Source organism: Thamnophis sirtalis, unplaced genomic scaffold (assembly GCF_051295495.1).
Source record: "Thamnophis sirtalis isolate CommonGarterSnake01/CBP01778 unplaced genomic scaffold, rThaSir2_p1.2 scaffold_19, whole genome shotgun sequence".
Lineage (NCBI taxonomy): Eukaryota > Metazoa > Chordata > Lepidosauria > Squamata > Natricidae > Thamnophis > Thamnophis sirtalis.
The window spans coordinates 695,909-715,722 of NW_028261399.1; the positions used below are offsets into that span (position 1 = coordinate 695,909).

At 45.4% G+C, this 19,814-nt stretch overlaps 1 protein-coding gene across 2 annotated transcripts; it reads right to left on the bottom strand.

The window, feature by feature from the left end:
- Positions 1–1,511: 1,511 nt before the first annotated feature.
- Positions 1,512–17,847, bottom strand: ITLN1 (intelectin 1). Of its 2 annotated transcripts, none has more exons than XM_087703046.1 (8): positions 17,738–17,847; positions 15,562–15,635; positions 10,368–10,517; positions 7,878–8,125; positions 5,713–5,871; positions 4,820–4,940; positions 3,800–3,903; positions 1,512–1,778 (listed from the first exon to the last, which is right to left on the bottom strand). In XM_087703046.1, exons 2-8 carry the CDS (start codon positions 15,620–15,622, stop codon positions 1,626–1,628), a joined length of 996 nt encoding a protein of 331 aa, XP_087559172.1. In that variant the 5' UTR covers positions 15,623–15,635; positions 17,738–17,847; the 3' UTR covers positions 1,512–1,625. The 2 variants fall into 2 exon arrangements, with proteins under 2 accessions (XP_087559172.1, XP_087559173.1); XM_087703047.1 differs by having other exon boundaries at positions 17,672–17,806.
- Positions 17,848–19,814: the final 1,967 nt, after the last annotated feature.

The following is a 19,814-nucleotide window of genomic DNA, read 5'->3' on the forward strand; positions in this document are numbered from 1 at the left end:
GAGAAAGACGTTGGAATCATGGAAGACTGCTTGGGAAGATGGTTTAATGGTGGACAGGACCACATGGTTTGAGATCCTGGGCAAAAGGAAAAAGGGAAGGGATGCTGAGAGTTCCCAGTTTTATGCCTTCTGTTCGGCTTTGAACTTGAGCTTCTGTTCTGATTGGTGGTCAGACTCCCGTGGGGCCATGCAGGGGTAACTTTGTAGGTTGCTTTTTGAATCCCAAGCTTGGTTGAGCCTTGCTGGGTGATGAGGTAATGAAGAGGCTTTGGGCAATTCTCATTATGGCTCTGCCTGAAGGAGGTAGATCTTTGTTATGTAGAATAGTCTGACTCAGGCCTTAATGGCCCGTTGGCAAAAGTTTCTGCCTCCCTTTTAGGGGAAACATTCTGCCCTTTTAATATTTCCTAAAATATCTCATTTTCCTAGGAAGGTGTTAACTTCCTACAGTAGCTATCCTTCCTAACATTGATAGATGTAGCCTTTTACATTTTTATAAATCTAATTTTACCTGCTTAAGTAGCTTTATATCATTGTCTTCTTTTATCCTTGCTCACCTTGCTGTCAAGTAAATTCCCAGATATTTAACTTTTTTAACTATTTGAAAATCCACTTTTCCTTTTTGTTTTTAACTGTAACTTTATAACTTTAGTTCCCCCCCTGTCAGCCTCTGCTTTGCTGCTGCTTTTCAGCTGCCATTGAAACGGGGAGGGAGGGCATGGTATTTGGGGAGGGAATCATTCTGTACTGGAGGACTGTTTATGGGGAGTTATTCTCACCGTCTCCTTGCGCATGTGGAAGTTTAAAGTTTAAAGTTTAATAACATTTATATGCCGCCCAATCCCGTAGGACTCCGGGCGGCTGACAATACAATAAATCAAAAAGAAAAAAAGAAAAGAAAAGATAGATTTAAAAAGCACACCATGCACTCCATTCTGAGTGGGGAAGGAAGGGAGTTTCCCGCCAAGGCCAACTGTCCAGCATTCCACCCTGATGATGATTTCTGAAGATGTCTCCCACCTGACAGTTGGGTGACCTATGATTGGACTATGGACTGGGGTACCAAGGGGAGGGGAATGAATCATGTAATGATATCTATTGCTTTCGCGCCTTTTTATTCAGATTCAGCTTTGCTTTGCTTCTCATCGTTTGTAATCAGTAAAAGTACACATACTTCTGAAACATGGAGTTGAGTGGTTTCTTTCTTGGTTATTAAATGAAGGGGCAGTGACACCCCCCCCCCTTATTCCCCCTCTTATTTGTTTTCGGTCCTGCTACCCCTCTCCAAACTCCTCCGTCTCTTTTAACAATTTCGGAATGGTCTCTTCTACAACAAATACCAAATCGTCTGCAAATGCTTGTAGTTTATACCTTTCCTCTCTTATCTTGATTTCTAAGCTTGGCATTTTCTTCTTCTTTTTATATTTTCCTTGCTTTGTATCTTGATTGCCTCACCTTCGCGTTTGTAAACTTTCATGCCCAGGGTTATTTCGAAAAAAAGAAAGACCACATTTCAAGGTGCTGCTTTTATTTTTTGCTGCCTAGCTAAAAGATTATGTGTTTTAATCGTAAATTTCTCTGCTCCGGGACAGGCGCCTCGGTCTCTGGATTCTGATTTTGGATGCTCAGCGGTAGAAGATCAGCACCGCGGCGTCTACGATGGTCTTTGAAGAGCTCCATCCGCGGTGAGTCCCGTAGCCGTCCCAGTCCAAGCTGGCAAAATCGCCACATTGGCGGGGGTTTCCTTCTGGGAAAAAGCCCCCTCCTCCAATGCAGTGCTAAGGGAGGGGGAAAAAGGGAGTTCAGTGTCTTGCAGTATTTCCGGACAGTGACAACAATCAATCAGAGCCTCCCGAAGTTTGGAGGTTTTCCAAAAGAGATTGGAGCGTCTGCAGGGGAATAGATCCGTGATGATAAAGCTATGACACGCCTGCAGGCGTGGGGCAAGGCGCATGTGCGCGCGGGGGGATGCTCACATTGCATTTTGGGGCCTCATGCCCTGTTTTGGCTTCCAGGTTGCTGCAGGAGGCCTTCCAGGCCCAAAATGGGTGCCATGGGGCGTTTTCTGACAGGTTGGTGCTGTGCGAGGCTTCCTGCACCAACCTGGAAGCAAAAACAGGGTGGGGGGCGGGGTGCATACAGAGGGGGAGCAAGGGGGGTTGCGCGTGCATGCCTGGGTCAGTGGTGGGTTTCAAATATTTTTAGAACCTCTTCTGTAGGTGTGGCCTGCTTTGTGGGAGTGGCTTGCTGACCATGTGACTGGGTGGGTGTGGCCAACTTGTAAAATGTGTTGAAACTCACTTAACAACGCTCTTGCTTAGCAACCAAAATGTTGGTTCAGAAGCTCAGGCCTCTAATTATATTCCTTTTAGGGTCTTTGGCCTGCCACACTTTCTATTACTTCATTATGCTGTTTCATTAGTGTAGTAGTTGGGAGGGGGGAATAGAAAGGAGTAGAATTGTGGAATGTGTTGTCATTCTTTTCTAGAAGCCAAGGTCATCTTTTGTCTCTGCACCTGACCGGAACCAGCTGGGTGGAGATGCCAGCATGGGGTCGAAGAAGATTGCACTATGTGATGGATTTATGGGTGTGGGGATAGGATCATGAACTTTCAACTGGGTGGAATCCCAGGAAGTTTTTCAGATTTGGGATTCCACAGATGTACCAAGATGTCTGATTTATTAAATTGGAACTTTAAGGATTGTTTTGCCTTGGACTCTGATTTAATTCTACATGATACTTGGAACGCTGACACTGACATTTGAAGCACACAAGTCTTAAAGCTGTCAAGTTACAAGACCCTTGCACCCCTAACCTTTTAGAAAAAAACTCCAGGGGTGTTCAAACTTGACAGCTTTAAGACTTGTGGACTTCAACTCCCAGAATTCTTCCTCATCTTGATGAAGAGGGAGAGGAGGAGGGAGGGAGAGGCCGGGGGAGGGAGCTGGAACCGGTTCTAAACAGCACGGTAGATTTGTGGAACCTCTTCTATAGAAGAGGTTAGAACTGGCAGGAACCCACCCCTGGCCTGGGGGCAGGGTGTCCTGGGGAGAGTTGTACACGCATTGCATTATCACGTCCTTTCGGCACACAACGACAAAAAGGTTAGCCATCACTGGTATCGATTCTCCTGCTTGAGAAGTGGGTTGGACTTGAGGACCTCCAAGGCCCCTTCCAGCCCTAGAATTCTGTGTTCTGAAATGCCACAATATGCTGTGTGCATGGATGACAGGGTGCAAAACTATAACATGCACAAACACAAATCTAGCATTCCAGGAATTCTGAATTCTAGGAATGAAAAGCATAGCTCAAAAGGATGTAGATAAGTCCCTGACTTATGACCAATCACTTAGCAGCTGTCCAAAGTTACAACAGACTCTATGTGCCTTTTTGTTTTGTCTTGCCCTTAGAGTAAGGTGGGGGAGGGGAGGTGGGGAAGGTGTTGATTATGAATGCGTTAATTAGAGAAACAAAACATCTCCAGTTCCCCTGAAGCTGATGAGGGGAACCTGGAAGCTTTTCAAGGACATTTTAGCAGGTGTGAAGAAGAAGGCAGATGGTTCCCAGGACAAAGAAATGTTGTTTACATGAGTTATGTGGAAGCCTGGGAGCTTGGCTGGGAAAACCATTGTTCAATACTATGTTCTGATGCCTGGGAATCTCAGAGTTAGTTTTACTTCGTCATTACCACGCCCCGTATTCATTAAATAGGTTTTCAGAACTGAGATGATCCTGCACTTTTATTTGGATCAACCTGGATGTTGTCACGGCATTTGTTGGGAAGGCCGGGATACTCACATGTTCTGAGTTGCATTGGGTGAGTTTAACACCAGAGCAGAGAGCCAGCGCTGCCTTTTCATTATTAAACACCCGGAATTGGACAAAGCCAGAGATAAATTCACCTGAGAAACAGAAGAGAGAGACTCAGGGAGGTTGGGAGGATTGTAATTATTTTCACAATCTTGGTTGATGACAGCCGACAATCTGGGACTTCAGCTCCCAGCATGCCCCACAGCATGTGTAGGACCTGAAGTCCACCCATCTTGAAGCAAACTGGCTGGGGAATTCTGGGAACTGAACTCCACCCTTCTTGAAGTGGTCAAGTTTGCAATACCCTGTGCCAACCTCTTCCTATTTCTGTTTCGTAGCAGCTGGACTTTTGGAGGGGTACGAAATGCCTCCCCATCGCTAGCTTAACCTGCTCAACCTACTTTCTAAACCATCTCAACTAACCTTATTGCATTCTTTGACAAAGTGACAAAATTAGTGGACCAGAGGAATGCTGTCGATATAATTTACTTGGACTTCAGTAAGGCATTTGACAAAGTAGACCGTAACCTACTACTTGATAAAGTAGGAAAAAAAATGTGGGTTAGACACCTAAACCACCAGAGGGATTCGTATCTGGCTGACTCAATATGTAGTCCTACATCTACATGGAGGGCAAAATGCCCTCTCTCAGCGAACTGGTAGTAAGCCGGTTAGAAATCTACCACTGGGTAGAAGAAGAAGCAATGGGTGGAAACTAATCAAGGAGATAAGCAACTTAGAGAACTAAGGAGAAATTTCCTTTTCAGCTAGAACAATTAATCAGTGGAACAGAAGTTGCCTCCAGAAGTTGTTAATACTCCATCACTGGAAGTTTTTAAGAAGATATTGGAACTGGGCCATCAATTTTGGAAAGGAGCTAATTCTTTTCCCTTCCTCTTGGATCTTAGCTTCCAAAGAGGATGTCCCAGCCTAGGAGACACAGGTGGTCCAATGGTCCAACCCCCCCGTATTGTGGGGCAGCCTTCTAACTGAGGCAAGGATGCTTACCCCGTCCATGAGGAGAGTACAATTCTGAAGTCTTCTGGGCATCACCAACATCATAAACAATAGGGATAGCCGGGCCATTATCATTTGGACAGCTACCAGCACCGTATTTCACCGGGTATTTCTGGAAGGCAAATCACAGCTGGATTATTTCCATGCATGACCGGTCCATCAGCAAAGCAAACAGAAGGTGAAGATGATTTATGGTGTCCTCTTCAACCTGGTTGTAGGAATCTGAGATGACCCGAATCCCAGTCATCAAAACTGAGCTTTAATTTTTGGTGACTTCTTGGACCACGACGATCAAGTGAAGGTAGTTGGCTTTGATCCTCTTTTGAGATGTCTTCTTCCCCTTCCTAGTTCTAAGACACAGTTCTGGGATTCTGATGGCCCCTCAACCAGCCATCAAAGCCTAAAGTTGCTACGAATTAAGTCAGTGAGTGAACCAACCAGTCAGTCAGTCAGTCAGTCAACCAACCAACCAGCCAGCCAACCAGTCAGTCAGTCAGTCAATCAGTCAGCCAGTCAGTCAGTCAGTCAGTCAGTCAGTCAGTCAGTCAGTCAGTCATCCAACTAATTAACCAACCAACCAGCCAACCAGCCAGTCAACCAACCAGTCAACAACCAACCAACCAACCAACCAACCAACCAACCAACCAACCAACCAACCAACCAACCAACCAACCAACCAACCATTCAATCAGTCAGTCAGTCAGTCATCCAACCAGTCAGCCAGCCAGCCAACCGACCGACCGACCGACCGACCGACCGACCGACCGACCAACCAACCAACCAACCAACCAACCAACCAACCAATGAATATTTAGCATTTTAGGATCAGCCAGATCAGGTCCAAGAAAGTCAATGGGCAGAAATATCAGGTTGGTTGGGCTCACCTCATAGAGCCGGAGAAGGTTACCCCCTTGCCCAGACAAGAAGCCTGACTCGGTGTGGTATCTCAAGAAGGAAACGCCCTGCCATCTCTTCATCGGGGTGTTGTTGGGAACATGCCAGATGGCGATATCTCGGGCTATCATAGCGTAGTAGCCTGGGTTCTGGAAAAGAGGAAACACCGTGAAGAACTTTAGAGGGGGCTTCAAGAGTTCATTTCTAAGACCCTCTGAAGGCTGAGACTCTGTAGAAAGACACATTGATATGACACGACACCTGGAGAAGGCCTGTCACCTGTCCCCTCCATCTGCTTTTCTTCGTGGACCTAAAGATTACGGGTGAGAAGATTTGACCCTAGCAACACTCCAGAGGGGTGACCTCTTCCTTGCCCCCACTGACTAGAAGCACCTCTTGAAGAAGGAGCAAAAATACTGGACTGTCACAAATAAGAAGGGTTCAGCCTGTTCTCCGAAGCACCAGAAGGCACAAGAAGAATCAACAGATGGAAACTGATCAAGGAGAGAAGCAACCTAGAACTAAGGAGGAATTTCCTGCCAGGGAGAACAATTGAGTGGTGGAACAGCTTGCCAACAGAAGTTGTGGGAGCTCCATCACTGGATATTTTCAAGGAGAGACTGGACATTCATTTGTCCGGAATGGTATAGGGAGGGTCTCCTGCTTGAGCAGAGGCTGGACTAGAAGACTTCCAAGATCCCTTCCAACTCTGTTAAGCTTATGAAGTACGGCACACTCCAAAAATACCACATAGATGGATAGATTAACAGAGTTGGAAAGGACCTTGTAGGTCATTTAGTCAAAAAACCCCACCCAAACAGGAGACCCTACACCATCCCCAACAAATGGCTGTCCAATCTCCCATTGAAAGCTTCCAGGGATGAAGCTCCCACAACCTCCGAAGGCAACTTCTGTTCCATGGATTGATTGGTCTCACGGTCAGAAATTCCTCCTTATTTCCAGGTTGAATCTCTCCTTGGATCTTTCCATCCATTCTTCCTTCTCTGGCCTTCGGGGGGCTTTGGAGAATAGCTTGACCCCCTCCTCTCTGTGGAAGTCACTCAAATATTGGAAGATGCTCTCCTGTCTCCCCTGGTCCTTCTCTTCCCTAGACTAGCCAGGCAACAGTATGTTTGAGCCTCCAGTCCCCTCATCATCCTGGTTGCTCTTCGCTGCTGTTAGGCCTGCATTTTTATTCCTTTTAGAATTTTGGCCTGCCACACTTTCTCTTATTTCATTATGCTGTTTCATTAGTATAGTCGATGGGAGGGGGGAATAGAAGGAGTAGGATTGTGGAATGTATTGTTTTTCATTCTTTACTAGAAGCCAAGGTCATCCTTTGTCTCCGCACTTTCACACCCGACTGGAAGCAGCTGGGTATGGATGCCAGTGTGGAAAAAGAAGATTGGACCATGTGATGGACTGTGGGTGTGGGGACAAGATCATGAACTTTTAACTGGATGGGATTCTGATGTAACTTCCAGAGCTGGAATCCCACAGCATGATGCCAACATGCCTGTCTTATTAAATTGGAACCTTAAGCATAGTTTTGCCTTCGACTCTGATTTAATTCTGCATGGTATTTGGAACGCTGACAGCTGCACTTTTTCTAGACTTTCAACCTCTTTTTTTAATAGTGTGGGGACCAAAACTGGATGCAGGATTCTAGGTGTGGCCTTACTAAGGCTTTACAGAGTGGTATTAGGACCTCCCTTGATCTTGATTGTATCCCTCTGTTAATGCAGTTCAGGATTGCATTGGCTTTTTTGGCTGCTGCCACACACGGCTGGCTCATATTTAAGTGGTTGTCCACTAGGACTCCATAATTATTGTTACATAACTCTACAGCCACATGTGCCTAACCCAGCACAATCAGGACATTCTGTGACCAAACTGGCCTGCCCGGTCATCTTCGGACATACCACATTTAGGTTCAAGGGGGACCACTGATGTTGAGGGCTCCATCAGTGACAGGGGACGGGCAACATCTGCTGTTTTTTTGCACCAAATATGAAACATAACTCAGCGTTGCCTGTTACTACCAAGTCTTTGAGGCTGATTTTGGCCCGTGGTTTAAAAAAGGCCCTTTTTTTTTTTTAAAAAAGAAAGCTTGCTGTCCTTTTCTCTTCTCTCCCCTCAAATGAGTGACTCCTACCTTGTAATCATCGCTGGTGGCAGCTATGGCTGACCCAAAGGTGTTATTGTTGGACCAGTTTCCGTCTCCGTCGGGGTAGTTGGCATTACTCCCTTGCTGGCTGGACCAGCGATCGCCCAGGGTGCATTTCCCAAAGATGTTGTTCTCGTGGACGCTGGCCACCAGTGTCCAGCCGCCTCCGTTGGTGGACATGTCGCAGAAGGTCTGGTAGACCTCACCATCTTCACTCATCAGGCTATACAGCCCATCTGTCAAACAGTAGATATAGTTCTGTGGTGGGTTTCAAAATTTTTCAAACCTACTCTGTGGGTGTGGCCTCCTTTGTGGGAGTGGCTTGCCGGCCATGTGACCTGGTGGGAGTGGCTTGCCAGCCATGTGTTTTCTTTCTTTCTTTCTTTCTTTCTTTCTTTCTTTCTTTCTTTCTTTCTCCCTCTCTCTCTCTTTCCTTCCTTTTGTCTCTCTGTCCCTTTTTTCTTTTTTTCTTTCATCTCTCCTTTTTCTTTCTTTTTTCTTTCTTTCTTTTTTCCTTTCTTTCTTTCTCTCTCTCTCTCTCTCTCTCTCTCTCTCTCTCTCTCTGTCAGTCTGTGTGTGTGTGTGTGTGTGTGTGTGTGTGTCCGTCCGTCCGTCCGTGGTGGGTTTCAAAAATTTTTGGAACCTCTTCTGTAGGTGTGGCCTGCTTTCCGGATCCACTGGTGGAACCTCTTCTAACCAGTTCGGTAGATTTGACGAACCGGTTCTACCGAATAGGTGCGAACTGGTAGGAACCCACCTCTGATATAGTTAGATAAATAGATATATAATTATAGATATATAAATATAGATGTATTTATGCTCTACTGTTGATATTCTAGATTGCTTCTCTCCTCTTCCTCCCTCCTTCTTCCCTCCTCCTCCCTTCTTCCTCTTCCTCCTTCCTTCTCCTCCTTGCCTTCCCCTTCTTCATTTGTCCTCTTCCTCCTCCTTCCTTCCTCCTCCTCCTCTTCTCCCTCCACCTCCTCTTCCGCCGCCTCCTTTCTTCTTCCTCCTCTTCCCCCTCCACAATTTCGGGTGGCAGGCTGTTCCACTGGTTAATTGTCCTCACTGTCAGGAAGTTTCTCCTTCATTCCAGGTGGCTTCTCTCCTTGGTTCCTTTCCTTCTATTGATCCTTGCCTTGCCCTCAGGTGCTTTGGGAAATAAATGGACCTTCTCTTCTTTGTGGCAGCTCCTCAAATAATGGAAGACTGTCTCATATCACCCCCTAATTCTTCTCTTCTTCAGAATAGCCAGACCCAAATCCTGCAATTGTTCTTCATAGGTTTTAGCCTCCAGGCCCTTAATCACTTTAGCTGCTCTTCTCTGCACCCTTTCTAGAGTCCCAACATCTTTTTTATAGTGTGGTGACCAAAACCAGATGCAGTACTCTAGGTGTGGTCTTACTAAGGCTTTAGAAAGCGGTACTAATACTATTGTGGCCCAGCAGGAGCCGTTGGAGCTGCCACCAGACTCCGACAGCGAGGGGCCCTATGAGTCAGCCCTGGAGGATGTGGAGGACCCTGGACAGGGTCCGACTCCGAGCAGGGTGCAGAGAGACTGGTTGGCCATCAGGTGGCGCCTGAGCCTTGGATCAGTGGGGAGGAGACAAGGGAGAGTGATCCAGAAACCAACTGTGATGCACGCCGTCGAAGAGCTACTCGGTGTCAAGAACAACTACGTAATTACAGGAGGTAATTACGCTCAGCTGATGGTCATTAGGCTCCTCTCCAGACTATAAAAGAGACTGCTTGTGCCATGCCCTTCTTGCAGAAGTCAACGCTTGGACTAAGGAGAAACTAACTTGGCAGGCTGGATTGCTGCCAGAGTTTGTTTGCATTGCTGCCAAGGTTTGTCGGACTTGCTGCCAAGGTCCTTATCTGTTTGTTTACTTGGCTTTTAGCCACCAAGAGTCTGGACTTGTTATTAAAGGACATTCTCATTTAAGCTTGTCTCGGCATTCGTTACTGGACGGAGGAGGGAGTCAGAACATAATACTATCCTGGTTAATACAGATTGACCACAGCAGGGATGTCTAGTGTGTGTGTGTTTGTGTGTGTGTATGTATGTGTGTGATAAAGTCAAAACGGCAACCACAAATGTGAAGTCAAAGCCCCCTCCTCTCTTTTCTATGCCTCCCAATGCCCATCAAGATAAGGTTGGTGTCAGGCCTGCAGCCATCTTTTCTTGTGGGTCTTTGGCCTGCCACACTTTCTATTCTTCTACTATGCCTTTTCTAGGGTGGGAAAACGGGAGGGGGGGATTGTATGGAGTTAGATGATATGTAGCCATAACAACATTCTTTCTAGAAGGCCAAGGTCTTGGATGCTATTTGGCCAAGATTTTGACTTTTTTGCCGATCTCTTGCAAACTGTGGAAACCGGAAGGAGAGACCCGTTTATTGCAAAGGAGCTTATGACGGGCCAAAATTACCCAGAAGCGGAGAGCTTTGATGGGTCAGAAGCGTCCTCTCTACTCACCTACAGCCTTTGGCACGGCAGCCTTGATTTCCTTGCAGCTCTGGTAGAGCTTCTGGGGTTGGCAGGAAGGTTGGCAGGAAGTCTCCGTTTCCCATTTCTTCAGAAGGTCGAGGAGGTCTTCCCTAGCTGTGCTGACACAGCTGCCGCCGGCTGTCGAGACAACGGGCAACAAAAGAGAACTCAACAACCAAGCCAGAAGGATGTTCTCTTCCCACTGGGCATTACTTCCGTTTGATTGGCTTATTTTCAAATTGATCGGCTGCCCATCTTACCACCGGGGGAGGCTGGGAGGCTTACAATATTAAAAATATATATAGCAGAGTAGAATGAATGAGCTGGAAGGGACCTCGGAGGTCTTCTAGTCCAGCCCCCTGCTCAAGCAGAAGAACCTATAGCAGTCATGGCGAACCTTTTCGGCACCGAGTGCTCAAACCGGAATGCGTGCGCATGCGTGAAATCCAGAAATCCGAAGACCAGCTGGCCAGCGCATGCATGCATGTTTTTGGGGCGTTTTGTGGGGCTCTGGCACCTGCGAAGACCAGCTGGCTGGCACGCATGTGCATGATGGAAACCCAAACATCATCTGGCCAGCGCATGTGCCCATAGTGGGCTCTGTGTGCCACCTGTGGCATGAGTGCCATAGGTTCACCAACACTGACCTATACCTTCAGATAAGTGACAGTTTAGACCATTGGTTTTTTCTGGCCATGCCCTACCTAAGCATCTCTAAAATCTCGATGCCCCCTTTACTTTACTCTCACTTTACTCTCACTTTACTCTCACTTTACTCTCACTTCACTCTTACTTTACTCTTACTTTCGTTTTACTTTACTCTTACTTTACTCTTATTTTATTCTTACAGGTACAGTATAGGTGGTACCTTGCTCAATAGCTGTAACTAGGAGAGGGATCTTGGAGTCCTAGTGGACAACCATTTAAATAGGAGCCAGCCGTGGGCAGCAGCTGCCAAAAAAGCCAATACAGTTCTAGGCTGCATCAACAGAGGGAAAGAATCAAGATCACATGAAGGGTTAATGCCGCTTTATAAGGCCTTGGTAAGGCCACGCTTGGAATACGGCATTCAGTTTTGGTCGCCACGATGTAGAAAAAATGTGGAGACTCTAGAAAGAGTGCAGAGAAGAGCAAGAAAGAGGATTAGGGGACTGGAGGCTAAAACATATGAAGAACAGTTGCAGGAACTGGGTATGTCTAGTTTGATGAAAAGAAGGACTAGGGGAGACATGATAGCAGTGTTCCAATATGTCAGGAGTTGCCACAAAGAAGAGGGAGTCAAACTATTCTCCAAGGCACCTGAGTGTAGAACAAGAAGCAATGGGTGGAAACTAATCAAGGAGAGAAGCAACTTAGAACTAAGGAGAAATTTCCTGACAGAACAATTAATCAGTGGAACGAGTTGCCTCCAGAAGTTATGAATGTCCCAACACTGGAAGTCTTTAAGAAGATGTTGGAGAGCTATTTGTCTGGAACGGTATAGGGTTTCCTGCGCAGGCAGGGGGTTGGACTAGAAGACCTCCAAGGTCCCTTCCAACTCTGCTATTGTATTGTGTTGTGTTGTGTTGTATTGTATTGTACTTTATAATTCTTACTTTACTCAAAAAGTGAACTCTACTCACACGGAGGAAGCCTAAAAGGCCATTAACTTGGTTTAAACAAGGTTCAAATTGTTCCCATTAAAAATTAAATTTCCCCCCTGTGGGGAGTGGGCCCCATGTTGGGAACCACTGGTCTGGACTCTTCAAAACCTCCAGTGACGGAGCTCCCACAACTTCTGGTGGCAAGCAGTTCCACTGGTTAATTGTCCTCACTGGTAGGAAGTTTCTCCTTCATTCCAGGCTGCTACTCTCTTTGGTTAGTTTCCATTAGTAGTCCTCAACTGAGGACCAGCATGGAGCCCAGCATTTCTGTTGCTAAGTGAGATGGTGGTGGTGAGTTTTGACCCATTTTACGGCTTTCCTTGCCAGAGTTGTTAAGTGAATCACGGCAGAAATTAAGCTAGTAACACGGTTGTTAAATGAAGCTGGCTCCCCCTCGCTTGTCAGCAACTGTCATACGTACATGCCAGTGGCCAAGCAGCTGAATTCTGATCACGTGACTACCCGGGGATGCTATAAAGGTCGTAAGTGTGAAAAACGGCCGCAAGTCACTTTGAACGGTGACTAAAGGACCGTTCTACCTGTCACAGGCATGCTTTGAACATTTGGGGAGAACCAAACTATTTATTTTTAGAATTAAATACCGATAGCCCTATCTGTATTTAACGGTCCCATCCCGTTACTTATTTTACTTATATTTATCTTTTAATGGCTTAATGGACATCTCCTATTTTCCAGCTTTCAATTTCCAAATATTGGGCATGCTCAAACGTTGTGATATGCTGTTCTGAGCGAGGCTTCCCGAGAGCCTGAAGCAAACTCCTCGTCCCGACAAAAAAAACCCCTTTTATTAATTGACTGTGAATTCTGCTCACTCACCTCCAGCCAAGTCTTTCAAGGGAGGATTTATTTACAGTCACAGACCTTCTCTGGCTTGGAGAGCAGCCAGGCCGATATCTGCAGAACTTGACCAGGAGCCTCGGAGAGTCACGAACCAATTAGGAGCCGAGGTGGCGCAGTGGTTAGGGTGCAGTGCTGCAGGCCACTTCAGCTGACTGTTATCTGCAGTTCAGCGGTTCTAATCTCACCGGCTCAAGGTTGACTCAGCCTTCCATCCTTCCGAGGTGGGTGAAATGAGGACCCAGACTGTGGGGGCGATATGCTGACTCTGTAAACCGCTTAGAGAGGGCTGAAAACCCTATGAAGCGGTATATAAGTCTAACTGCTATTGCTATTGCTATTAAGCGAACTCCTGAAAACTCCACTCCCCTTTTGCTCCCCTTTTATTCCCTCTGGGAGGGGCCATTCATTGTGCACCTGTGGCCTTCCTCCCAAGTTGATCCCTGTTGTTTAGCTCTTCCCTTCGTCTGGCAGCTCTGCGCATGTGCACACTGGGAACAGGCTCCAGCTGTTCTTCTGCCTCACTGATATCTGACTCCAAAGGCAGGTGATAACTGGCATACGTCTCTGGCCCCCTCTCTGCCTCCGACACAGAGCCTTCATCAGAGCCTCCCCCAGACTCCAGGACTGGCCCATCTTCCTCCCCAACCCTCCTCACTGTCTGAATCAGCTGCCAGCTGGCTGGCCGCAACACATACCTTGGAGATTGTAAAGATAAATTTGTTTACTTTCATATAATTTATATGTGCTTGATAAAGAGCTACCTTTTGTAAATATCATAAATTTTCAGACCAGCAATTCAAGCAAGAACATTGTTCTGTGTGCAGAGAGGAGAAATATTTTTTTTTAATCATTTCACTCCAGGGAAAGGCTCAAAACCAGGAAAACCTGCTTAAGGGATTGCCGCAGGGGTGGGATCCTGCCGGCATTACTACTGGTTCGGCGCCTGAAAAATTTTGCTTCTGACAAGCAAAGCCAGAGTCTCTTAATGGCCACTTAATTCACTGAACCACTGCAGGGATTCACTTAACAGCTGTGGCAAAAAAAAAAAGGTCATTAAATTGGTGCGACTCTCTTGTCAGTCACTTTAGTGCCAGAATTGTGGTTGTAACTTGAAGACTACCTTTTTTTTTTTTTTTTTTTTGCAAATCAGGAGAGTCATTTGTGCATTTTTCAAAATTATGCATTTTGCACATCAAGGTAATATTCCGATCCATTTTCTGAGCTTGGCTAATACAGAATTCATGCTTCGTGTGCTGGATTTCCCCTCCGATATAACCCGATACTGACTATTGATGAAAGGAGGAGTTCTTTTAATTATGTATTGTTATTTTAATATTGATGAAAGAATTTCTAAAAAGTGTTCAGAGAAGAGCCACAAAGATGATTAGAGAACTGGAGCCTAAAACGAATGATGAACAGTTGCAGGAATTTGGTATGTCTAGTTTAAGGAAAAGAAGGACTAGGGGAGACAGGATAGCAGCCTTCCAATATCTCAGGGGTTGCCCCAAAGAAGAGGGAGTCAAGCTATTCTCCAAGGCACCTGAGGGCAGAACAAAAAGCAATGGGTGGAAACTAATCAAGGAGAGAAGCCATCTGGAACTAAGGAAATATTTCCTGGCAATGAGAACAATTAGCCAGTGGAAAGGCTTGCCTTAAGAACTTGTGGTGCTCCATCACTGGAGGCTTTCAAGAAGAGACTGGACTGCCATCTGACAGAAATGGTATAGGGCCTCTTGCTTGCGCAGGGGGTTGGACTAGATGATCGACAAGATCCCTTCCAACTCTGTTGTTCTGTTAACCTGACTGCATTTACTGAGCAATTGATCTTGTTGCAACTCTGTTAATCTGCATTTCCCACCAGCAAGATTGGCAAAACTATATAAAAAGAGATCTGTTGGAAGTGCAATCAAATACCGGGTTCATATTCCCATATATAGTGGACAGGCCCAAAAGCTAAAAAAAAATATTGGATGAAAACACATGCTTGTTTGGAAAAAAATGATAAAACAGCACCTAGATTTGAAACCAGAGATATTTTTATTGGACATTTTACTGGAAAAATATGATAAAAAGACTATGTATTTTGTTTTACATGTATTAACCGCAGCCAGAATTTTATTTGCACAATAATGGAAGAATGATGAGATCCCGACAGATGAGAGGTCAATTAAGAAAATATTAGAATGTGCAGAAATTGATAGACTAACGCTCATTATGAAGGACGAAGGAGAAACTGAATACCTTTTGGTATGGGATTTATTTTATCAATGGTTAGAGAGCAGATACAGAAATTAGAAATGGGGAGGCATAAAAAGAGGAAATGTGGAAATGGAGAGTTATTAAAGTATAATGTTAAATATTATGGTTATTAGATTACCAATATTATTGTGATGAATACTATTGCAAATATTTGGATTATGATTGCTCGAAGACAATTGTGCACACAATCACACACTGTTTGATGGAAACTGAACTTTCTTATGTTATATAAGATAAATAAATAAAACATGAAGAAAAAAAGAAGAGATTGGACAGCCCTGTGTCCATGATGTTTTAAGGTCTCTTGCTTTGGGAAGGGGGTTAGACTAGAAGACCTCCAAGATCCCATGCAGCCCCAGGATTCAGGGATTCTTTGAGACCCCCCCCCTTTCCCTCAAATCCACCAGTTACTCACTCACCTCCAAATTGTGCTTTTGCAAAGGCAGCCCAGACCAGCAACAGAAGAGCCAAGGACTTCATTGTGGATCAGCCACTAGAAAAAAATGTGAAATAATCTGTCTGTGAATTACAGATTAACAGAGTTGGAAGGGACCTTGTAGGTCATCTAGTCCAGCCCCCCACCCAATCAGGAGACCCTACACCCTTTCTGACAGATGGCAGCCCGCTCTCTTCTTGAAAGCTTCCAGGGATGAAGCTCCCACAACTTCCAGAGGCAACTTCTTTTCCATGAGTTGATTGCTTAGTAGCAGAGGATCTGTGCAAAGTTACAATTGCACAAGAAGATGCTACTGGCACTGCCACAGAGCTGAGGTGGCACAGTGGTTAAATGCAGCATTGCAGGCTACTTCAGCTGACTGCAGTTCTGCAGTTCGGCGGTTCAAATCTCACCGGCTCAAGGTTGACTCAGCCTTCCATCCTTCCGAGGTGGGTAAAATGAGGACCCAGATTGTTGTTGGGGGCAATATGCTGACTCTGTAAACCACTTAGAGAGGGCTGAAAGCCCTATGAAGCGGTATATAAGTCTAACTGCTATTGCTACTGCTTAATTGTCATTGTTAAGCACACTTTGTGTCTTTGTGTCTAGTCCATCTTCTTGACAACTTCCAGGAACTGAGCCGCATTGTTTTTCAAACTCTGCCCAGCTGCCAAGACCCAGACTTCAACAAACAGCAGTAATTGTTTTACATGGATTTTTTTAATAGAATAGAACAGAATTCTTTATTGGCCAAGTGTGATTGGACACTCAAGGAAATGGTTTTAAGTTGTAAAATACATTATTCAGATTTGATGGGGGATTGGGCTCCAATGATTTTGCTGCAGGAGTTCTGAGAAAAGAAAATATTAAAATCACTTCTGGCAAATGACCAAAAGTTTTCTTTGATTTGATGGACAATTTAGGACTGGTTGAAACACAAAAACAGAAAAATTGCAGTCCATACCTACTTTTCTGAAGAACTGACCTATTTTTAGGAATAAACAGGAATCCATCTCTCTTTTTTAGGGATACATCTCAAAAGTACTTGGCTACTCAATTTTTAAGGTAGATTTACTCCCCAAGACTTTTTTGGATCATAATCTTACGAGTTTGGCTTATAAAATAAAACCATATTCTTTTAGACGGACAGTAAGGGCAATCAATCCATGGAACAGAAGTTCCCTTTGGAAGTTGTGGGAGCGTCATCCCTGGAAGCTTTCAAGAAGAGGTGTAGGCTCTCCTGCTTGGAAGAGGGGGGGGTTGGACTAGATGACCTACAAAGACCCTTCCAACTCTGTCAATCTATAAAATCGGGACTCTCCAAACTTGGCAACTTGTGCATGCTAGCTGGGGAATTCTGGGAGTTGAAGTCCCCAAGTCTTAAAGTTGCCAAGACTCCTATTTTAGATGAAGACTTTGGGAAAAGCAAGAGCAGAGGATTGTACAAATTGGTTGGTTGTAAAAAGGGGCATAATTTAGGTAAGGCACAGATTTAAGACTGGTTTGGGAAGCAAGTAAAGTCTTAAAGTAAACCCAGAATGGCATAGGGTCTCCTGCTTGAGCAGAGGGCTGGACTTCAACCCTGTTATTCTATATGCTTTATTAGAGGTTAATTTTATAGGACATGATAACGAAGAGTCGAAAGCAAGTTTGACAGCAGATCCAGCGACACAGAGTCTCCTTCATTGGATGGGAAGCAGGGGCAAAAGGGGTTGGTCTAAGTGACCTCAAGGATATTTCCATCTCTGTAATTCTATGGCTGCATTCTTACCTCGTGCTTAATCTGGTGACTGAAATCAGTTCAGTTCTGGAATTGTACAATGCAAACTAACCAAAGGGTGTTAAATCAGCAAAAAAAAAAACCTTTAATGATGATTAATATTGTAATATTAAGAAAATTATGAATTCTGGGTTTAAAGTGGTCTTTGGCTATTGGGTTGAGCATGCCTACAATCCCCATTTAACAAATGTCTCCATTTTTCTACTACCCATAAATAAAAAAGGCAGACTTTTAAGTATTGTGCGTTGCAGAATCCATGTTTTTTTCTGGGTTTTCCACCTGCACCCCAAATTCTGGCAAATTTCTGACTTACCTGAGCGATCTCGAGTGTTTCTTTGCCGTCTCTGTGATCAATGCCCTGAGCACAGGTTTGTCTTACCTGGATGAGGAACCGCTTCGCCTGAAGAAAGTAGGAAGCTCAAGTCAGCCTGGTCTTCTCGCTCGACTTTATTAAGCAGCTGGATTTCGAAATTCCCATCAAGACAAGGAAGTGAAAAGCAGGAAATCCTGAAATGAAGAAGGGCTGTTTGCACACTCAAGATAAAAGGGTTTCAGTAACAGAGTTGGCCAATGCAGAAGTCAATAAATAGCATAATCTGGGTGCTCTCTGACCTTGGTGGTTTCCTTGCATTCCTAGCAGAACGACGGAGCTGGAAGGGATCTTGTAGGTTATCTAACCAATTTAGTTGTATGCATGATGCACAATGACAATACAGACTATACTACTATCTAGTCCAACCCCCCACCCAAGCAGGAGACCCTACACCATTTCTGAACAAGTGGCAGTCCAGTCTCTTCTTGAAAGCCTCCAGGGATGAAGCTCCCACAACTTCCGAAGGCAACTTCTCTTCCATGGGTTGATTGTTCTCCCTGTCAGGAAATTCCTCCTTATTTCCAGGTAGAATCTCTCCTTGGTCTGTTTCCATCCATTCTTCCTTCTCTGGCTTTTGGGTGCCTCGGAGACTAGCTGGATGCCCTCCTCTCTGTGGCATCCCCTCAAATATTGGAAGATGCTCTCCTGCCTCCCCTGGTCCTTCTCTTCCCTCGACTAGCCAGGCCCAGTTCCTGCAACCGTTCATCAGATGTTTTAGTCTCCAGGCCTTTGACCATTTTAGATAGATTCAAATTAACAAAGTTGGAAGGGACCTTGTAGGTCATCTAGTCTAACCCACGTCCCACCCAAGCAGGAGACCCTGCCTACTCCATTTCTGACAGAGGAAGTTGTGGGAGCGTCATCCCTGGAGGCTTTCAAGAAGAGACTGGACTGCCACTTGTTCAGAAATGGTGTAGGGTCTCCTGCTTGGGTGAGGGGTGGTGGACTAGATAGTAGTATAGTCTTTATTGTCATTGTGCATCATGCATACAACTAAATTGGTTAGATAACCTACAAGATCCCTTCCAGCTCCGTCGTTCTGCTAGGAATGCAAGGAAACCACCAAGGTCAGAGAGCACCCAGATTATGCTATTTATTGATTTCTGCATTGGCCAACTCTGTTACTGAAACCCTTTTATCTTGAGTGTGCAAACAGCCCGTTGAATCTCTCCTTGGTCAGTTTCCATCCATTATTCTTTGTCTGCCCTTGGAGAATAGCTTGACCCCCCTTCCTCCTCTCTGTGGCAGCCCTTCAAATATTGGAAGGCTGCTTTCCTGTCTCCCCTGGTCCTTCTCTTCCCTAGACTAGCCAGGCCCAGTTCCTGCAACCGTCCATTGTCTGTTTGAGCCTCCAGTCCCCTCATCACCCTGGTTGCTCTTCTCTGCACCCTTTCTAGAGACTAAATGTCTTTTTTTATAGTGTGGGGACCACAACTGCATGCAGGACTCTAGGTGTGGCCTAACTAAGGCTTTATAGAGTGGTGTGATTGTATCCCTCTGTTAATGGTTTAGGATTACATTGGCTTGCTTGTCTGCTGCTGCACACTGTTGGCTCATATTTAACTGGTTGTGTACTAAGACGACAAGATCCCCCTCATAGTTGCTGCTGGTTTCACCAAGTCTATATGTGTACTTTTTTTTTTACTAGAGCCGAGGTGGCGCAGTGGTTAAATGCAGCACTTCAGGCTACTTCAGCTGACTGCAGTTCTGCAGTTCGGCTGTTCAAATCTCACCGGCTCAGGGTTGACTCAGCCTTCCATCCTTCCGAGGTGGGTGAAATGAGGACCCGGATTGTTGCTGGGGGCAATGTGCTGACTCTGTAAACCGCTTAGGGAGGGCTGAAAGCCCTATGAAGCGGTATATAAGTCTAACTGCTATTGCTATTCTTGCCTAAGGGTAGGACTTTACTTTTCTCTACAATGAATTTCATCTTGTTAGAGAGGGCCTAGTGTTCAAGTCTGTCAAGATCCTTCTGGATCATCTTCAAGGGTGTTAGCTGTTCCTGCCAGCTTAGTAACATCTGCACATTTGGTTAAGTTCCCCTTCTATTCCCTCATCCAAGTCACTTATGAAGATGTTGAAG